Here is a 22,329-nt window from a genome sequence, read left to right as displayed (position 1 = left end):
CATAAAAATAACGAAGATCACTCGTAATTAACATCATACAATAATTCCTAGAGGTAAATAATTATTGATAGTAAATTAAAGAAATGCACGAAGAAAATCATAATAGCAGGAAAGCAAGGCATTTACGAGGCAGGATGAATCATATTAACTTAAATCAAGGTAAGCTTAAAGGAATCCCTCACCTTTAGAATTGGATCTCTTTTTAAGGTTGTCAGTATTTGTTGTACACAGCGTAGGGTCGGATTTATCATACTTCTTACGGTTAGATTTTAATATCATACAGTTAAGATCAAATATTAGAGTTTGTATATCTAGGTTTTATACTAAATAGTAACTTAATTAGAACCTCGAAAAATAATTTACCTTGTTCAGAAATTTCCAGCCTAATATGTTGGATTGGTTAACGTTTTGCGTTGAGTCAACTCGACTCGACTCGGTGCCCCCTACACCTATTAGCTTTGGCTCAGATCGGGACTTACAGATTACCGAATCTCTTTGCTAAGTTGATGGAAGATCATACACCACAGTTTTGGGTTGAATTTGAAAGAAAGGCTTAACACCTATCATGGAGTATAAGGGAGGAACTTGATTAGGCTCCCTTTCGCCCAAGTGGAGGAAAGACTCAGCCCGAGTCTCGACTCGAACAAGTGACTTAGCGAGTCGCCTTTCAACCTTACAGTGGCACCGCAATCTCTCTCCCTTCCATGACTCATTCTCTCTCTCTCTCTCTCTCTCTCTCTCTCTCTCTCTCCTTCGGATGTTTCTCCACGCTTTCCTCTTCTTAGATTTATAGTTCCGGCCCCAATGAGAGAGGTGTAGCCAGATGCCGACTCTTCTTCCGTAATTTGTTTGCGCAAAAGCTTCTGCTAAGATTTGCGTGTGGGCTCAGATTCGTGGAATTGCAACAATGATCGGTCTCATCTGTTCCAAGGGCGAGGTTCCCATGGAGTAAAGTCATCCAACGGACGTCTCTAATTGGCTTCTAATCGTCTGTTGTTGAATTATGATGATCCGCGTGTGATCGGGTAAACAGGCGTTGATCTGTTGGCAGATTGTTTCCCAGCTTTCTTGAATTGAGGTGATCCCTTTGGACAACCTAATTTCGTTAACCGATGACCCCTGGCCCGTTGGTTTCTTGATCTAGCCATGCAGTCTTCTTGTGAACGGGATTTGTAAGAGTTTTGCGGGAGCAATTTCTGGAAGAGTGGTTTGCAAAATGTGAAAACAGTGGAGCGTCGTGTTCACCTTTTCTTTGAGTTTCTTTCGGATGGCTTGAGTTGGATCAAAAATTCCCTTTCTTAGCTTGAGACGGTTCAGATCGTCCAGAGTGATGACAATGGTGGGCCACAACGTCTCCAAGCAAACGCTGTCTTTTTTATATTATGAACGACAGTCGGGGAGAAATTCCCTTCTTAGGGTGTATGCAGGTCAAACATGGTTTGACGGTGTTGGAACGATGTGGTTGGGAAGGATTAGAAATTCCATTCCTCACGGTCTAATGGTCTGGTGATGTGCGCCTGTCGAAAGTCCTTCATTCTCGCAAATCCTTTGGTGTGAGGCTCCATTCGTCGATGAGGTGGGGACGCACCTAATCCTCTCAAGATGAGGTTTTGATTGGGTTTTGTTCGGAGGTGGGGTCCCCACATGATGGACGGTTTGGATCATCCCAAGGGATGATCGTAGTGGGCCATGATACGTCCCAAACGGACGTTGTCCGTCCATTTGTTTCGACGGGAGTTTATTTGAAAGGAAGGAGTTCTCCTTCTTCGGGTATTGCGGGTTAAACCCGTTTTGACTGGGTTTCCTAGTCCAGTGTGCGGCAAGTGCATGCACTCCGCATGCACGTGCGTCAAATGTGGGGCCCACATGGATTTTTTTTTTGAGAAATTTACTCCACCCATTCGTTTTGTTAGTTCTAGGTACAACCCGTCTTAAAGTATCAAGTGATAACGATCCTTAGGTGGTCCATATCGAGTGAATGTTTGTTTTACTATGGATCTTGCTGATCTAAGGGTTGAAATTTGACATGTATGGTTAACTTATGATATATAGGCATGGTATAAGGTTTTTCATTAAACGGATCGTGAGAACCTTGTGATCTAGAATTCAAGGTCTAGGTTAATGGCATTTATGTAATTATTGTTGATATAAGACTTTTGTGAAATCTAATTGTTATACATGATTGTATGCACCTTTCTAAACCATTTTTATGAACGAACCTACGTCTAAATCATTATAGATAAAGAGATATTTGCCAATTCATTTAAAGAGAAGGTACATATGTCAAATCACATGATGGATGGTCTTATCTTAAAATCAACGGTCAGATGGCTTGATCTAGAAATGGAGATTATTCCCAATGGTTAGATTCACGTTGGGAAATAGATATAAGGTTAGGTAAGCTAGAATGGTACCATACACATGTACATAATAAGTTAAATTCTATGGTAACACTTGAGAACTTTCAATACTCGAGTATTGAAAAGTTCGGGGTGTTATAGCATTGGACACATTGGCAAATCTCCATAGTGTGAGAATGCGAGGCAAGCCGAGTTTTCTATGAATTATATTTCATATTGTGATGATCACTACGTATGATGGACCGCACACATTTTGTTAGGCATGCATATATATATATATATATATATATATATATATATATATATATGTTGCGTATACTGATAACACTCGTAGTGGTGGAGTACGAGATGTATTGTAACCCTTATATTATTCTTATAAATCTCTTGAATTATTGTTAATTTCAAAGGATAACCATTACTATGAGTAAGACATTGACCCTTTCCAACCATACAGATGATACAGGTGATAACCATTACTATGAGTAAGACACGAACGACAATCTCTCTATGGAAGATTATTCTGGATAAATAAGGAGATAACTTTATGTTTAGTTTTATTTATTTTATGCTGCAAACTTTGAATAATGTAATAAGCTCCTATTAAGAAGGCATTAGAAATTTTAAAATTTACACTTTTACTTTTATGGAATAATAAATGTAGTCAATTTCTTTCTTGTAAGTACCCATCTTTATGAATGAGTGCCATTTTATCATCAATCATACGGTCTAAACAATGTGTACAAAGGGTTAACACCTGGGATCTTCGTATCGAGCATAGACTCGGGCAAAGGAAATTGCGGGATGTTACAATGTGGGTTCGATCGAGTTAAGAAAGGGTAAGGGTTTAGGTCGGGGTTTTTTAAATTGTAATGTACCCCTTCACCGAGTTGAGCTATATATCGAACCGAGTCGAGTCAAGCTCGGCCCAGTTCAAAATTTTTTTGAGCTCAAAAAAATAGCTCGACTCGATTCTAACTCGAATCGAGCTTTTTCGAGCCAAGTCGAGCGAGTTGATCGAGCTAGCTCGATTTGTGTACAGCTCTGCTCGAGACAGGTGGAGGCTCCGAGGGCCACTAAGTGGCCATTGTGATGTATGAATTTTATCCACTGTCCATCGATTTTTACATATCATTTTAGAGTATTGGACAAAAAAAAAAAAGGCATATCCAATTCTCAAGTGGACCACACCACAAAAAGTAGCAGTGTTAAGGATGTCCACCATTGAAACCTTCTTACGATCCACCATGTCATTTATTTTCCATCCAGTATATTGATATGGTCATATAAAGCGGGATGAAGTGAAAAGCCAAATATCATCTTGATCCAAAACATTTTTAGTCCCTAAGTATTCTTCAACGGTTGGAATTTAATCCCCAAAGTGTGGTCCATTTTAGCTTTGGATAAGATAAAATTCTAAAATGATATGAAAAATTGGATGGACAGTGTGGATAAAATTCATACATCACAGTGACCCCTCAGTGTCCCTTGGAGCCTCCACCTCTCCTGAGCTCTGGACAGGAGCACGGATTAGGTACTACCCCCGCCTGTTCTGAGCTCGGGACAGTTTGTGGCTCCGAGGGCCACTGAGGGGCCACCATGATTTATGAATTTTCTCTACACCGTCCATCTATATTCCTATATCATTTTAAATTGCTGAACCATAAATAAGTCAGATCTAATGCCTACAGGAAGCAGCGGTCCTAAGCACTCCCACCATTGAAACCTTCATATGGTCCTCTGTGTCGATTATTTTGGATCCAACGCGTTGGTATGGTCATACACAGTTGGATGAAGCGAAAAAACGAATATCATGTTGATCCAAAACTTACGTGGTTCCTAAGAAATTTTCAACCACAGGAATTTAATTTCCACTGTGTGGTCTACTTGAGTAATGGACATTCTCTATTTTTTGCTTTATAATATAAAATGATATGTAAAAATGCATAAACGGTGTAAATAAAATTCATACATAACATTGGCTTCCCGGTGGCCCTCGGAGCCCCCGCCCTCCGCCCCCCCCCCCCGACAGGCCGTCTGCTGGCTAATCACACCACGTCGTGCTTGTTCCACGTCGGCACAGCCGGGACGGTATCAACCTCAGTCCGTCGCGAAATAAAGAAGATCCGAGGGAGGCCCAAGATATTTCCATGCAAGGGACAACAAAAGAAAATATCTTCTCCACCGTATAAAAGTCTCTTATCCCTTCTTTTCTTTTTTTCATACACCGCCCAAAAATAAAATCACTCAACAGAGAGAAACATGCCTTCTTCAGGCCTCCTCCTCTACAATCTCTCTCCTTCTTCCACCATCATCAGACCATCAAAATCCAACAACTTCAGCTTCTACTCTCCCAAAAGGAGATTGCATTGCAATTCAGTGAGATCCAACGGTGGTGGTTCTTCGCTCCTTGATTATGATCTGTATGATCTCCTGGGCGTCGATAGCTCCTCCAATCAAGCCGAGATAAAGAACGCCTACCGTTCGTTGCAGAAACGGTGCCACCCCGACATCGCGGGGCCCACCGGCCATGACATGGCCATAATTCTCAACGAGGCGTATTCGGTTCTCTCGGATCCGAATTCCCGGTCCGTTTACGATCGGGTCAGTAAGAAGATTCTGCTATAGTTTTTCTTTTGATTGGATATGATCTAACATGAACTTGATGGGCCCATGGGCTTATGCTCGACTGGCATGATCTGAGCTGTTGGTTATTGGGTTGCATAATTTTCAGCGGTCCAATAACAATCGCTTGTTTTGTGGCATGAATTGTCACGAGAAACCAGGGTCGTTCATTTGAAATCTCATATTGAGAAGGAAGTGGGCCCAACTAGACCGCGCTGATTTCAAAGCCCTGTGGGCCCCACCATGATATATGTGTTTTATCCACGCCGTACATCCATTTTTACAGGTCATTTTAAGGAATGATCCAAAAAATGAGGCAGATGCAAAGATCAAGTGGACCACACCACAGGAAACAGTGGGGATTGAACGTTTACCGTTGAAAACTTCTTCGGCCCCATCGCGATGTTTATTTGCCATCCAACCTGGGCATAAAGTCACATAGCCCTGCATGAAGGGAAAATACAAATATCACCTTGATCCAAAACTTCCGTGGCCCCGACAAGTTTTCGACAGCAAGCATTCAATATCCACTGTTTCCTGTGGTGTGATCCACTTGAGCGTTGGATCTTCCTCAATTTTGGGTTCATGGGCTAAAATGAGCTGAAAAAATGGATGGACGGCGTGGATAAAAACATACATCATGTGGGGTCGCTACTGACAGTGTCAGTATGCATTTGGCCTCCCTTGGGTCCGTCTTCTTGAAATGGCAGTAAACCATCCTCCTTACATGCCGCACATAAATAGGGCAATCTAGACCATCCAAAGGGTAGGACACATTTTGAATAGAGTGCAGTTTGAAAATCACTCTGATCGAGAAAATCTAGCCGTACAATTGATGGCTATCAAACGGATGACTAAATGTTTAACGGTGATCAGTTGATTATTATCATCTGATCAATGTGATTTGTTTGGATTATGCTAAAATTCCCACTGACCAATGATCTGGACGGTCTGGATTGTCGTAAAATCATTCCATGTGCGCGTGCCATGGATAAGCTATATCCATTTCTAAATTGGTGGTTATCCATCGCAGGAGTGTAAATCTCATTAGGCTTTTTAGGCCCACTTTGTATTGGGCAACTAGAATAGGCTGGGAATAAAGATATGGTCGTTGTGGACTTGTAGTAATAGGAGCTGTTGATGCAATTATCTGGTTCGTCCTCCTGGATCCTTGTATGCCTGCACAGAAAAAGGACAAAGGAGACCCTGGCTAGCGCAGGGGACCCTCCGATGCCAAAGTCAGGCCTGGACTCGGGGTCTTAAAGTATTGAAAAGTCTTTTGGAGGAATTTGTTTTCGTACCTCTCAAGGTGAGGGCCCCTCCTTCTTTTATAGCTGCTGGGGCATTTAATCGTACGAGGATTCTCTTCCTGGTATTGTGCGCGAGATCTTCTCCTGGGATCACGGAATCTTCTCCTGGGATCACGGAAACAGGATCGTGCCCGTCTCATGCCTTCATCCGATCCCGTGAGCTTCGGGATCGGGAATCTTATCCCAAGACATCCGGAGTGCGGCTTCATCTTGTGACGGTCGATCCGATAAAGAGATCCGCCCGAAGCATGCCCGAGACACTGACGACCCTACCGACCCGTCGGGGCCGACTCAACCTTTGCCTCGGTCTAGCGAATAACTCCTCGGATTTGACACATCCTTTGGTGGCCCGAGGCATTTAGTCCGAGTCTGCGGACTTGTATGTTTTGTCCCCAACAAGAGCCCCCTAAAATTTAAGTGAATTTTCCATATGACACTGAGGAGTAGCGAGTGCTGAGTCGGTTCATAACTTAGTCCGAGACGAGAAGTAGTCGTTAAGCGCATTCATTGAGACCTTTGATGGGGGACGGTTCGCTTCTGACATCGTATGCGCCGTCGGCCATCAAATCGCAGGTCCCGCCAATGAGGATTGGACACGTAGTAAAGCTATTATTGTTGCTAGTCGGCGTGCTCCACGTGTCGAGTGGGGGAATCGATGCAGGCGTCGAATCATTTCCCCATTAATGTCTCCGCCGTAGGGCGACCTTATAAAACGTCAGGGGTCCCGCACTTCGAACTTTTACTGCTCTTGCCATTCTCGCTCTGCGTTTTCTCTGGGATTTGCGTAGCCTTTCATCTCCTTCCTTTCTTCTCTCTTTATCGTCGGCACTTCTTTCCGCCACTGTTCCTTTCTCTCCGGTGAGTTTCTCCTTCCTCTTTATTACATAATAATAATGGCGGATAGGAGTTCTCAAAGCCCCCAGGTGGGAGTTTCCGGAGACGAAGGCGAAGCGCAACGTTTTTGGAACGTTGCGGAATCGCCCTCTTTACTAACGGAGATAGCAGTGGATGCCAACGCTGCTTGTATGCCTGAGAGAGTCACCGACGATCAGGCGGAGCGCCCTGCTTCCGTCGTTCCTTCCCGTGGCGGGTCATCCTTATTAACCCGCCCGGGGAGGCCCAACTTACCAAGGGACATGGAGGAAGATGAAATTTTAATCGCCGGAGGAACCCCTGACCCAGTTCCTGCTGATGAATCGGCGCAGGCCGAGTCTAAAGGGGAAGAATCGGGGGAAGATTTAAGCGGTCCGGTTCCTTCAGTCTTGACTGAGGCGGACTTGGACAGAATTCGAGTCGGGTATCATATCCCCGAGTCGGTCATCACGTATCTTCCTCGCCCGAATGACCTGCCAGATCACCCTCCTGCTGGGGCAGTCGCAATTTACCAAGTATCGATGCAGTGCGGCTTGCGTCTGCCCCTTCAGACCATCGTCCGGGGAGTTTTATCTCGCATACAGATTGCCCCGGGGCAGATAGTCCCGAATGGGTGGAGGAACTTACTCGGATGTGCGGTGTTGTGGGCTGAGATGGAACAGCCACCGCTCACAGTCGACGAGTTTCTCCACCTGTACCAAGTGCGGGTAAATCCGAACTACCCTGGCTTCTACGTCTTTGCTGCTTGGCGAGGCGGAGGCGGTTCCCTGATAACCGACCCTCCCACTTCCAACAAACATTGGAAAGAGCGTTGGTTCTGGGCATGTGGTCGATGGGAGACGGACGAGTCCGGGTCTTGCGAGGCTCGTGTCCCTCGGACATTTCAGAGAGCAGGTGACTTGGGTCTTCTCTCCCTCGCCCTTTTTCATTTTTTTTTTTGTTTTTGTCTGACGGACTTGTGTTTGGCAGATATTCCGAAGAAGAAGCCGAAGCTCGGCAGCACTGCCTCGGCTCGGATCAAAGAGTTGAAGTCGTTGGATCCGAGGGACAGGTCTTGGAAGGTGCTTCTTCAGCCGGAGCGCCTTCACCTTGCAGGTCTGGACTCGGAAGTTACAGGTAATTAAGAACGAATCTTCTGAACTTTTCAAATTTCCGCCGACTTACTTCGCCTTGCTCTCCCCCTCCTTTTTTTTGTTTTTGCAGATCTGCCCGAAGCTCGTCCCAACCTAAGGATTGTCCCCGAACCGGAGATGACTGGAGCTCGTCCTGCCCTTAGACCAGTCACGAAGTTGAAGGCTCCTCCACGGTCAGTTCTTCTTTCAGAGCCTCGGCCACCGAAGAGGCAAAGGGTGCCGCGGAAGGAGAAAGAGCCAGCAGCTCTCCGCCCCTTCCGTCGTCGTGATTCCCGACCCGGACGAAAGGGCGGAAGAGACGGCGATTGCTGCTTCGGATCCTCAGGCGGCACCTGACTCGGCACGCGTTGAGACGACGGTGCCGAGTCGGGAAGGAGAGACCGGGGCCACGACCTCAAGGGGGGAGGAAGAGACGAGGACTGCGTCCTCCCGAGGGGAAGAGACGAACCAGGAGGGGCCGTCAATCCTGCAACAAGTGGTGTCGGGGATGGTTCCTTGGGCCCTGGCCCATGGGTGTGAAAGAGAGTTCGTGAAACTGTACAACGCCCCGTCATCGCAGACCGTCAGCCACGCTGCCCGGATGCTTTTTGAACTCGCTCCTTGCTTAATCAAGGCCAGCAAGGAGCTATCCTCAACTCATCGGCTACAGGCTCTTCTGTCTGAGGCCGAGATCCGGGTCGGCGTCCTGACAGGCGAGGCGTCTCTTGCTCGGAAAGCTGCCGAAGACGCGAGGGCAGAGGCGGCTTCTTCCAGAAGGGCCCTGGACGAAGCGAAGGCAGAGGTCGCTCAGGCACTGGTTCGACTCTCCAAAGCCGAAGAGGAGAATCAGCGAGTTCTGGCAGTCCATGCTTCGTGCGCGGATGACTTAGCTCGGGCTAAGCTTGAGGCGGCGGAGCGCATTCAGCAGGCCGAGGAGAAGACTCGACGAGGCAGAGAAGTCCAGGGACCAAGCTGTCCAAGCTTTCCTTGAGTCGGCCGAGTTTGAGGACGAGAGGGATCGCCTGTTCCAGAGCGGATATCTGGAATGCGTCAAGGATATAAAGAAATCTTTTCCTGACCTTGACCTTTCAGAAATCGAGGGTGGAGCAGCCTCCGAGAATCCGGACGCCGCCGCTGAAGACACAACTGCCGGGGACGGGGCCGACGCATGAAGACTTTGGTTTTTTTTTTTATATGTAAATATTTTTTTGCTCCGATGTATTCGGTTGCTTTTGTACTTACACGTATTCGGACGAATGAAAAAGCATGTCTTTAAACATCAAATAGTAAGCTAAGGATAGTAGACCTTGAGGTGTTCAGCGTTCCATGGATGAGGCAATGACTGTCCGTTCAGGTCTTCCAACCGATATGTTCCTGGTCTAATGGTGCCCGAGACGATATAGGGTCCTTCCCAATTGGGTCCCAGTGTACCCGACCCAAACTCCTTAGTGTTGGAAAACACTTTCCGAAGAACCATATCTCCCATTCGGAATCTTCTAATCTTAACTCGGGTATTGTAGAACCGAGTCACTTGTCGTTGTCGAGCCTCCGTGCGCAGCCTCGCCCTTTCCCTTTGTTCGTCCAGAAGGTCGAGTCCGAGTGCAAGGAGTTCTTCATTCTCTTCTGCATTGAATAAGGTGATTCGAGCCGAAGGTAATCCGATTTCGACGGGAGTGACTGCTTCCGAGCCGTAAGCGAGTGAAAACGGGGTTCTCCTGTGGCCGTTCGGGTTGTAGTTCGGTAAGCCCAAAGAATTTTCGGGAGCTCTTCGGCCCATGCTCCTTTGGCCCGGCCAAGCTTGGTCCGAAGATGTTGCTTGATAATCTTGTTAACTGCCTCGACTTGTCCGTTGGTTTGAGGGTGATGCGGTGATGAATAAATATTCCTGATCCCGAGGTTCTTGCACATCTCACGAAAGCTCCTATTATCAAATTGCCTTCCATTGTCTGTGACACTGGTACGGGGTACTCCGAATCGGCAGATAATGTTTTTCCATACAAACTCGGTGATCTTCTGCTCGGTTATTTTGGCTAATGGTTCTGCCTCGGCCCACTTCGTAAAATAGTCCACTGCTACCACAACAAACTTGGTCTGCCCTTTTCCCATAGGGAGCGGTCCTATGAGGTCGATGCCCCATTGTGCGAAAGGCCAGGGACCAGTCATCGGCGTCAGTGCCTCGGGTGCTTGCCTCGGAATTGCCGCAAACCGTTGGCATCTGTCGCATTTTTGAACGAGCTCACGAGCGTCGTGTTGGATAGTGGGCCAGTAGTATCCCTGTCGTAAGACCTTGTAGGCGAGGGATCGCCCTCCAGAGTGGTTTCCGCAGATTCCTTCATGAATTTCCCGTAACACATAGTTTGCCTCGGTGGGTTTGAGGCACCGCAGCAACGGGGCGTAGTAACCTTTCTTGTAGAGGGTTCCGTTGAATATGGTATAACGGGAAGCTCGAATCTTAATTCGTCGAGCCTCGGCACGATCCTCGGGCAACTTTCCTTCGTCGAGGTATTGGCGGATTGGAACAAACCAGGAAGGATCCGAGTCGATTTTAATGACGGACTCGCAAATAGGCTCCTCTATGCTTGGCTTGTCAACGTATTCGACAGGGACGGACCTGGGTATTTCATCTTCTTTGTCCGAGGCGAGCTTTGCTAGCTAATCGGCTTTGCTGTTTTCCGTGAGCTGGATGCGAGTCTCACGACAGAATTGAAATCCGTTGATAAGTTCTTTCGCTTTCTCCATGTAAGCCCTTAGCCGGTCTTTCCGTGTCTGGTATACACCGGTAACTTGGTTAACAACCAACTGAGAGTCGCTGAAAACGCTTAGGTGCGTGACCTCCATGCTAGCGGCGAGTCGGAGGCCGAGTAGCAACGCTTCATATTCCGCCGTATTGTTCGACGCTTGAAATCCAAGTCGTAAGGCATACTGTATATAGGTGTGATCGGGGGTTTCCAGCACTACCCCAGCCCCACTGGCCTTCGAGTTGGAAGAACCGTCGACATACAGATTCCATGGAATAGGGCAAGGGGAAGCGGTCGAGGCGGGCACTGCATCGACCTTCGGCGTATCGTTCACTGAGAGTTCGGTTGAAGGTGTTCCTTCGGCGATAAAATCAGCTACGGCTTGCCCTTTGATTGCTGCCTTTGGTCGGTATTGAATATCAAACTCACTCAGCTCGATAGCCCATTTGGTGAGTCGGCCGGAAGCTTCTGGTTTTTGCAGTACCTGGCGAAGCGGAAGGTCGGTCATTACAATGATGGTGTGGGCATGGAAATACGGCCTAAGCCGCCGAGATGAAGTTATTAAAGCCAAGGCAACTTTCTCCAAGCTTGGGTATCTTGTTTCTGCCGGCAGTAATGCTTTGCTGACATAGTAAACCGGCAGTTGCTTTCCTTCAGATTCTCGTATCAAAGCCGAGCTAACAGCTGCCTCGGACACGGCTAGGAGCAACGACTCCCCTGGTTCGGGTTTTGATAAGAGAGGTGCAGAACCGAGATATGATTTTAATTGCTGGAATGCTGCTTCACACTCTTCCGTCCAACCCATCGCTTGTCTCCCTTTCAATTGATTGAAGAAAGGGAGACATTTATCCGTAGCTCTGGACAGGAATCGATTAAGTGCTGCGACTCGTCCGGTCAATCTTTGGACGTCCTTAATGGTTTTGGGGGATTCCATATCAATCAGAGCCTTTATCTTCTCAGGGTTTGCCTCTATTCCTCGCTGACTGACTAAGAAACCGAGGAATTTTCCTGAGCCTACTCCAAAAGCACATTTACTTGGATTCAGCTTCATCCGGAACTTCCGTAGGATTAGAAACATTTCTTCCAAATCATTCACATGATCCGCCGCGTGTATGCTCTTGACAAGCATGTCGTCGATGTATACCTCCATGGTTCGGCCTATAAGTCGAGCAAAAATTTTGTTAACTAACCTTTGATAAGTTGCACCGGCATTCTTCAGACCAAATGGCATCACTCGGTAACAATAAAGGCCTTTGTCGGTGACAAAGGTAGTTTTTGATTTATCTGTTTGATGCATTACAATTTGATTATATCCCGCATAAGCATCCATGAAGCTAAGGAGCTCATGTCCGGCTGTACTTCTACTAGATGGTCTATCCTCGGAAGCGGAAAGCTATCTTTGGGGCGAGGCTTTATTCAAGTCGGTATAATCAATACAGACACTCGCCACTTTCCGTTGGACTTCTTCACAAGCACGACATTCGCTACCCACTGGATAGTGTATTTCTTCTATGAAATTAGCTGTAGTAGTTTGTTGACTTCTTTCTCGATGAGGGCGTATCGGTCGGGGCCAAGCGGTCGTCGCTTCTGTCGGATCGGTCGATATGACGGATCGACGTTAAGCCGGTGAGTCACCACGGAGGGGTCGATCCCTTGCATATCTTCATGATTCCAAGCGAATACGTCGGCGTACTCTCGGAGCAAGGCGATCAGCTTTTCTCTCAAAGGGGACTGCAGAGATGAGCCAATTCGCACTGTCTTGGATCCATCTGTTTCGACTAAGGCGATTGAGACAAGATCTTCGACCGGCTGTCCTCGTTCATAATTCTCGCCCAGAGGGTCCAACGATTCGATTGTTAATATGTTGGTCGGAATCTTGTCGGCGGCTCCTTTTACAGCTATCATGTAACATCGCCTTGCGTCTTGCTGGTCTCCATTAACAATTCCGACTCCTGACTCGGTCGGGAATTTCATTGTAAGATGGTATGTGGATACCACTGCCTGGAGGAGACTCAATGAAGGTCGGCCGAGTATCGCATTGTATACCGAGGGTTGATCGACGACCAGGAAGTCAATCATCATCGTCGTCTGATGTGGAGCATTGCCAGCAGTGAGTGGTAATGAGACAGTTCCTTCAGGCAGCACCTGTCCTCCGGAAAAACCGATCAACGGGGTCCGAACTGGGCGCAGTGTGGATCGTTCGATCCCCATTTTGTCGAACGCCTGGGTAAATAACACGTCTGCAGATGACCCCGTATCGACTAGTATACGAAACACCTTTCGGTTAGCGATAGTCATGGTGACAATCAATGCGTCTTCGTGGTGGTGATAGATGCCTCGGGCATCTTCTTCTGTGAACGAGATGCAATATCTTTCTCTTTTCTTCTCCTTTGATGGCCGATCTATAATCATGAGCTCGGGCTGAGGCTGACTAAGTTTTCGTGCATGATTCCTTCGCGCGTTGTTTGAGTCGCCCCCACATTGTGGACCGCCGATAATCGTCGGATTTCTTCCATAGGCTGACTCTCGGTCGGGCGCGCCTCGAATGCCCCAGCTTTGACCATATGTTCTCTGAGTCGGCCGTCTTTTATGAGTCTTTCGATCTCTTCTTTTAAGTGACGGCAATCACTTGTGTTATGCCCGTGATCGCGATGATAATGGCAGTACTTATCCTTATCCCGCCGATTAGGATTACTCCTGAGCTTACTTGGCCAGCTAACAAAGTTTTTATTTCCATCGTACCTCTTCCCGAGTCTTATTCCGGGGAGTATATGTGGAAAATTTTCGATCCGGCCGTTTTCGACCTTCGCTCGTCACGTGCTTGATCCTCTTTGCGTTTCCTTCCCGGCCGAGTCGGCTTCTTTTGGCCGACTCTTTGGCCGAGGTTTTGGTTTCACGCAGATTCGCGCTTCCTCGGCGTTGGCATATTTATCGGACCGTGACATAAATTCTGCGAGTATCGGGCGGAGTTTTGTCTAGAGATGCCAGAAATGGCTTATCCCTAACTCCTTGCATGAGTGCATTGAGGGCCGTTTCTTCCGAATGTTTAGAACTTGAAGGGATTCGAAATTAAAACGCTTGATGTAATCTTTCAATAGCTCTCCCGATTCTTCTTTTATATCTAGAAGCTGAGGGGGCTTCAGTTTCTTTTTTCCGGCGATGAAGTTGGTGAGGAAGGCGTTGCTTAGCTCAACGAATGAACTCGATGGATTTTGGCTTCATGTTTGAACCACGGATCGAGCTACATCGATCGATGTAAGAGAAAAGGCCCGACACATTACGCATCCGAGGCATCATGGAGTTCCATATAGGTTCAAGCACTCAATATGCTCGGTCGGGTCGGTCTTGCTGAGGTGAAAGGAGTGATTTGAGGTAATCGAAACCTCTCGGGCAATCGGGCTTTCATTACCGAGTCCACAAAGGGGGACGCTTTCGCTTCGGACCCGGTTGAATACATTCCAGCCGTGCTTTATGTCCGCCATCTCTTTTGCCATCTCTTCCCGCACTTCTTTTTGAAATTTTGAATGTCGGCTTTCCAAGGTTCATTGCTCTCCGTGCCTTCCATGGAAGGGCGATTGCGCCTTCTTCGTTCTATTTCGTGCCAAGATCGGTCGGGGAGGGAGGCGTTGGTCGATCTACGCTGGAGATGGTTCGACCCGCCTTAGGGTTGGCTCGGCCGGAAAGACTGCGGCGCCGAAGGTTGAGGATCAACCGCCGCCGCCGGTCGCTGGCTCCCCTTGAGGATGCGGGAGTGGCTGCATTTGCTTCTGATACTCGTTCCAGCATCTGTTTCATCGTATTCATATCGAACGGATTTCTTGAACCTCCTTGTCCAACCGCCCATCGTCGCGACCCCGCTGATTGTTGCTTGTTCCGGTCGCCCCTCGTCGGCGGTTGTTAGGTGCGTTCTGGGCTGGGGGAACGGCGATTGGACCGGGTGGCCCTGTAATCGCGTTCTCATTCAAATCTTCTTCTGGGACCGTCCTTCTAGTCATCACCATTGGACTCAATATAGAGGTACGGGATGGCTTTTTGCACGTTCCCACAGACGGCGCCAAACTGTTGATGCAATTATCTGGTTCGTCCTCCTGGATCCTTGTATGCCTGCACAGAAAAAGGACAAAGGAGACCCTGGCTAGCGCAGGGGACCCTCCGATGCCAAAGTCAGGCCTGGACTCGGGGTCTTAAAGTATTGAAAAGTCTTTTGGAGGAATTTGTTTTCGTACCTCTCAAGGTGAGGGCCCCTCCTTCTTTTATAGCTGCTGGGGCATTTAATCGTACGAGGATTCTCTTCCTGGTATTGTGCGCGAGATCTTCTCCTGGGATCACGGAATCTTCTCCTGGGATCACGGAAACAGGATCGTGCCCGTCTCATGCCTTCATCCGATCCCGTGAGCTTCGGGATCGGGAATCTTATCCCAAGACATCCGGAGTGCGGCTTCATCTTGTGACGGTCGATCCGATAAAGAGATCCGCCCGAAGCATGCCCGAGACACTGACGACCCTACCGACCCGTCGGGGCCGACTCAACCTTTGCCTCGGTCTAGCGAATAACTCCTCGGATTTGACACATCCTTTGGTGGCCCGAGGCATTTAGTCCGAGTCTGCGGACTTGTATGTTTTGTCCCCAACAGGAGCCACTGATCAGTAATAAGTAGATTGGTACCATGGATCCTTACTCTTGCTCGGGTGGTAGACTCTCGGGAGTTTTAACACCTGGTCAAGGGTTCGAGAATCCATAGGTGGTGAAATTCCACCAGCGTGAGTGTGTGTGGGTGTGTGTGCGTGTGTGAAAAAAAAACAAAAGAAAAAAAGAAAAAAAAAGTAAAATGGTACCATCCACGCACATGTATATCAATTCCAGGCCATCTATAAATCATGGTACCTACCTTTGATGACGTACATCCTACTAATCACATGAATGAGAAGATCTTCACCGTCTCATTACTAGCCATCAAATGAATCTCTCAAATGTAACTGGTCAACTATCCAAACTTAGCTGGTTAACTCTGATGGTCAAGATCATTTTTGATCAATGGGATTTTGGGGGCAACATTCCAACATATGGACCACTTTTGAACGATCTAGATGGACGCCGGTTGCGTCCTACCCCGCCAGTCTCCAGCAGGGAACGGGCAGGAACTTTGAGTGGCCACTGTGCTGTATGGGTCTTATCCACACCTTCCATTCATTTTTTTTCGTATCATTTTAGAGTATGGGTCTCAAATTGAGGCATATCCAAGACTCAAGTGGACCACACCACAGGAAGCAGCAGTGATAATGATCGTCACCATTGAAAATTTTATAGGGCTCACCGTAATTTTTATTTGCCATCCTACCTATTCATAGAGTTTAATAGACCTGGATGAAGAGAAAACACAAATATCAGCTCCATCCAAAACTTCTGTGGCGCCAAGGAGTTTTCAACGGTAAGAGTTTAATCCCCATTGTGTAGTCCACTTAAGCCTTGGATCTGCCTCATTTTTTTGTCTTATTCCCTAAAATGATATGAAAGAATAGATGGACGGTGTGGATAAGACCCATACATCACAATGGACACTCAAAGCTCCTGCCCGTTCCCAGCTAGAGACCGGCGGGCGTAGGACGCAATCCCCGTCCGATCTAGATTGTTGTACGTGTGGACGCGGATTGCGTCCTACCCCCGCCCGGACGGATTACCGTCTGAGCAGAGCTTTGTGGAGCCCACCGTGATGTAAGTGTTTTATCCACGCCGTTCAACACTTTTTTTAGATAATTTTAATATGTGAACCAAAAAATGAGGCAGGTCCAAAGCTTAAGTGGACCACACCAAAGGAACCTACACTGATAATGACACCCACCGTTGAAACCTTTCTAAGGGCCAACGTGATGTTTTTTAACCATACAACCTATTCATGAGGTCATGTAGACGTGGATGAAGTGAAAACACAAATATCAGCTTCATCCGAAACTTCTCCGGCTCCCAAGAAGTTTTTAATGGTAGACGTTCAATCCCCACTTTATAGTCCACTTAAGCTTTGGACCTGCCTATTTTTTGGTCCATATATTAAAATTATCTGAAAAAAGTGTTGAACGGCGTGGATAAAACACTTACATCACGGTGGGCTCCTTGGAGGCCTGCCCGGACGGATTACCAGGCGGGGGTAGGACGCAATCCGCGTCCATGTACGTGTATGCGACGATGCATTATGGATGCATTGCTGTCCATTCTTAGAGTGTAGTGAACTTGCATCAGAGCACTCGCAACTGAGCAGTTGAAAGTAAGTGCGAGACTCTTATAATTAGGGGCGGCATTGGGCCCTACTGTAAAGGTCTAAGGCCCAAATCTGGCCCAAGCAAGCATGGGCCCATAACGAAAGGCCAAACCTGACCTTTGAAAAATTGGACAGGGCCTGGACCTGGACGTGGGTCTGAGCCGGTCCATTCTAAAAATTGATAAAATCTCTATTTCCCACTGAATGTTTTAACCTAGCCGTTGATCAAGTGGGCCACACATGTAAAAAGAAATAGACCCCCAGAAGAAGGGAATCAATGGTCTAAATTTAAGGTGCATGGGTTACCTAATGAAGGATTAGAATGTAGGATCCAGGACGTGCATGTGATGCATCCCATCCTCAAGACTGGCCCATGCGCCAAGCTAATTGTATGGCAATCGAAACCGTCTAAATCGCAAGTTGTGGACAATTTTGAAAGTCTGGACGGCTAGGAATGAGTCCCACATGTTTGGAGGAAGAGTTCCACCATTACGCTGGCTAGCTGCTGGTGCTCTGTGGGCCCCACTATGATATATGTGTTCTATCCACGCCGTCAATCCATTTTAACAGATCAATTTAGGGCCTAATACCAAAAAATGAGGCAGTTCTATATCTCAGGTGGGCCATACCAGAGGAAAACAGTAATGATTGAATGTCCACCATTAAAAACTTCCAAGGGCCCACTGTAATGTTTACTTGACATCCAACCAGTTGATTAGACCATACAGACCTGGATGTAGGGAACCGACAAATATCAGCATGATCCAAAACTTTCGTGGCCCCCAAGATGTTTTCAACGGTGGTCGTTCAATCAACCCTGTTTCCCCTGATGTCGTCCACTTGAGATTTGGATCTATCTCATTTTTGGTCTACTAAAATAAAATGATCTAGAAAAATGGATGGACGGCGTGGATGAAATATATACATAATAGCGGGGCCCACATAGTGCCGACAAGTAACCAAACCTTGTTCCCCAAAAAAAACACCCCATGTGTTTGTAAAAATAACCAGTACACACCTACATTCTCAAGACCAAAATACCCTTTAAAATTTTTAATAAATGACTTGGGGATGTTTTCAATGGCACAGGAGCAAGCGAAAATGGAAGAATTCCGAGGTTACACGGGCAAACCAGTGTACTCGATGTGGTTTGGATCGGAGAAGGAAGAACGGGCCGTGTTCGTGGACGAAGTTAAGTGCGTTGGTTGCCTGAAATGCGCCTTATTCGCCCAAAAAACCTTCGCCATAGAATCTGTTTACGGGCGGGCCCGCGTCGTCGCGCAATGGGCCGATCCGGAGCATAAAATCAACGATGCCATACAGTCGTGCCCCGTCGACTGCATCTCGTATGATTACTACTTCCTTTAGCTTTATCGTCTAAGGGTATTTTAGTCATTTGATGTTAGTTTAGGATCTAAAGGACGCGGATTGGGTACTACCCCCATCAGAACCTAGATAGAGACGGACGGTCCTCACAGGGTTCTGTGAGGCCCACCTTGATGTATGTGCTCTATCCACGCTGTCCATCCATTTTTGACAGATTATTTTAGGGCATGTGACAAAAAAAGAAGCAGATCGAAGAGTTAGGTGGACCACACCACAGGAGAATGAGATCCTTAAATGCAGCCCACTATTTATGATCAGAACCGTTCATCTAGTGGACACCTACATGGATGGTCCATGGTGTAAAAATTGTACAGATCGGATAAACCTAACTTCCAATCAGACGGATGGGTTTGTGTGTTGGCCCGTTGCATCAAATGAACGGTTCTGATCATCGAGGGTTGGGTCGTGAATGGTGGAGATTGGGTGAATCATGATTTGGGGAGGATTCGAACTAGGGAGACTGAATAAGCAATTCTCAATCAGAATGCACTATGCACACGTTAGTAAGATCGGAACCTTTCATCAGCTCCGAATTAAAAATCTGGGCCGTCCATTCACCCCGTGGACAACGGGCAATTTTTTTTTATGGTCAGAAAGAAGACGGCCACAAGCCTATTCAGACATACATGCATGGTCCACCTGATGACTTTTTGTAAATTCAGTCCAACCGTGAGTCTGGAACTTGATGAATGGCTTGGATTACATACACGTGTAACAAACATACCACATCACTGTGCCGTGGGTACGACGCGAATTTGCTGTGACCCCAAGCAAAACTCCGACCCTAAACTCTGTGGGACCATCCGAGAAACCACGTGGCATCCGCTCCGTTCATCAACATGAACTTATACCGACTAAACAATAGAAATTGGGGCGGCTTAATTTGACTTACGTGTATACCACACGTATGCAAATTTGGTATATTCTAAGTGGCAGCATATCATCATCAGACGCTTCCAGAGTATTAATATTTTTTTGTCATGTGTACTAATATTGGATCATTGTTACTGACCTTAGGATTGTGGAGCGGTCCAACCTTGCTGCCTTAGAATTTCTGATGTCGAAGCAGCCACGTGGCAACGTCCGAATGAGCTCAGGCAACGCCGTTGGGACACGTGTCTCCAACATATTCGTTGATGTGAACAAGTTCCAGAGCAGGTTCCATGAGATGAAGGAAAAAGCCAATAAACGGGAGTCGGAGGTAAGAGCCATGGAAATTACCTTCTTTTATGCATTATGAGAAATGGTGAAGTGGGCTGGGCTCAATGGGCCAAACGTAGCGGGATGGGCTTGGGCATGATTCTTGAGGCCCATAAATATTTGGTCTGGGCCTGAGTTTAGGTATTCACGAAGGCCCACACGACTGCCCGACCTGTCCGGTGGGTCATTGGTAGGGCTGTAAAGCTCAGATCCCAAGCACGTGCAGGTGTGCTCGCACGTGGATGTGCACGCGCTCAACACTCGTGTGGAACTAGCAAACCTCTTTATATGCCACATGTAAGTAGGATTGCCAGTCAAATGAGGCACCTCTGTGGTGGGCCCATCGAATGGATGGCCCATATCTCACACACGTGCCGTGTGCATCGTTTATGATTGAATGACCACCAGTTCTGAAATTCATCAAGCTTACAGAAAATGACCAAAATACCCCTCACATTGCTATTCAGGAGCCGGACCTCCAAAAAGAAGCAAGAAATTCAGCCATGCAAACGATCAGATCAATCTCAAACTGGTGGTACTGGCAAACACCCACATCTGCAAACCCCACCTCCGAAACTCGCCGTAATCTGATACAAATCGCCGAGAAATCAACGCAACCTGACACAGAACGGCTCCGAGAAGCAGTGGCCAAGCGTCGAGCAAGAGAAAACAGTCCGCCCACCAATCAGAATCCATTGAATTACAGACCCGGTGACGATTACTGGACCCCAACGCACATCCTCCCTCCTCCGACTCACCGTTCCGAGTCAAAGACATCGAACTCACCACCGACTCGGTTGAAGGTCAAAGAAGAGACAGCTGGTGCAGTCATTAGTAAGAAATGGAGAAATCCAATGAGTTCGTGGATTCCAATCGCAATGGCATTAGTTTCAGAATTTATAGTAGGATTCAATGGTGGAGATCGAACTGCGGGGCCGGGATTGAAAGAACACGTAGGTGGTTCGATGGTGTTGGAGATTATTAACAGCCCTTGGTTGCAGGTGATCTTAGCAGGTCTAACATGGTATTTGATCGGGGCGGCGATGGTAGGCGCAGTACAAGTTCTTCAAAGCGAGAGTGGCGGTGCTGAAGAGCAAAAGGAACGGTGATCATGGCGTGGGCTGGAATACATGAAATCAGATGATAATTTATATATGTATTATAAGTAATTTAAACCACCATTAATGAAAAACGAGTACAAATTAGGTCTTTTTGCCCGAGTCGACTCAGTGAAATGACTAGGCCAGTCTGGTTGACTCGGTTCTTCAAAGAATCCATATCAATGTATCAAGGTACCAGTGCTCTTAGGTGGCATTTTTCACATTTGGGTTGGAGATATCAATTTGATTCAAGGCTCTGGTACGATGGACGATCCAGACAGCATAATTCCTTGAGAGTGAAAGATCCAAAGTGGTGACAGTGGCGGGCCGTCGTATATGAAATCAGATGATAATGTATATGTACATATTAATAAGAAGTTTAAATTATATATCTTTAATGAAAAGCGACCGGTGCTGAACTAGGTCTATTCGCTGAGTTGACTCGGAACAAACTTGGTGAGTTTGGCTAACCTGTTCTTCAGTGATTCCAAACCAATGCATCAAGGTCCCAGTGCTCTTAGGTTGCATTTTTTGCATTTGGGTTGAAGGCATCTCTTTTGTTTCAAGGGCCCTTACCTGATGTGCTTTGGTATGTAAATGATCACGGCCGTGGTTTGATCCTTCAAAGCAAGAATGCGAGCTATACATGAGTCGAGCTTGGCACAGCTCCACTCGGCTCTGCTAGTAGATAACCTCAACTTGAACTCGGCTCAGCTCGATCCTCGAGCCTAATTGGTCAGCTTGAGCCAATTCAAGCCGAGTTCAAGCCCGTGCGACATTTTCTCAAACACAGAGTGCATCTTCAATTTCTCACAAAATGCAAAATAATAACAACGCTTTTAGGTATTTCATCAAACACTCGGCGAGCAACATCAAAATCAAGATATGAGGGCAATTTCATAATGTGAAGTTTTTTTTTTTTGGTATCTATTCCTTCTTCGGCACTTGCCGATCCTGTAGAGAATGTATGCATATGAAACATTTTGTTGAGTCATTTCATCAAACACTCAGCGAGCAGCATCAATATCAAAATAATCGAGTCATCGAGCCGATTCGAGTCAAGTCAAGCTCGGGCAAGCTCGAACTCGGCTTGAAATTTTTTCAAGCTTCAAAAACCAGCTCAACTCAGTCCAAATCCAATTTTAAGCCGAGGCGAGTATGTGTATATATATATATATATATATATATATATAATAAGTTTAAACCATCCTTAATGAAAAGTGACAGGTGCTAAACTAGGTCTATCCAACTGAGTCGACTCGCTAACAAACTCGGTAAGTGCGGTTGACCTGTTCTTCAGTGAAATCCAAACCAATGCATCAAGATCCCGGTTCTCTCGAGTTGCAATTTTCACATTTGGGCTGCAGATATTTC

The 22,329-nt window shown here is 46.8% G+C and overlaps 1 protein-coding gene across 1 annotated transcript; it reads left to right on the top strand.

Moving 5' to 3' along the window:
* The first annotated feature begins 4,569 nt into the window (after positions 1-4,569).
* Positions 4,570-21,346, top strand: LOC131242932 (chaperone protein dnaJ C76, chloroplastic-like). Its single transcript, XM_058241912.1, has 4 exons — positions 4,570-4,961; positions 18,359-18,615; positions 19,673-19,856; positions 20,323-21,346. The coding sequence occupies exons 1-4, from the start codon at positions 4,620-4,622 to the stop codon at positions 20,962-20,964; spliced, it is 1,425 nt and encodes a 474-aa protein (XP_058097895.1). The 5' UTR covers positions 4,570-4,619; the 3' UTR covers positions 20,965-21,346.
* The last annotated feature ends 983 nt before the right edge of the window (positions 21,347-22,329 follow it).

Source organism: Magnolia sinica, chromosome 4, assembly GCF_029962835.1.
Source record: "Magnolia sinica isolate HGM2019 chromosome 4, MsV1, whole genome shotgun sequence".
In the NCBI taxonomy this organism is placed as follows: Eukaryota; Viridiplantae; Streptophyta; class Magnoliopsida; order Magnoliales; family Magnoliaceae; genus Magnolia; species Magnolia sinica.
Note: the sequence above shows the minus strand (reverse complement) of the source record. Positions and strands in the feature narration are given on the sequence as shown.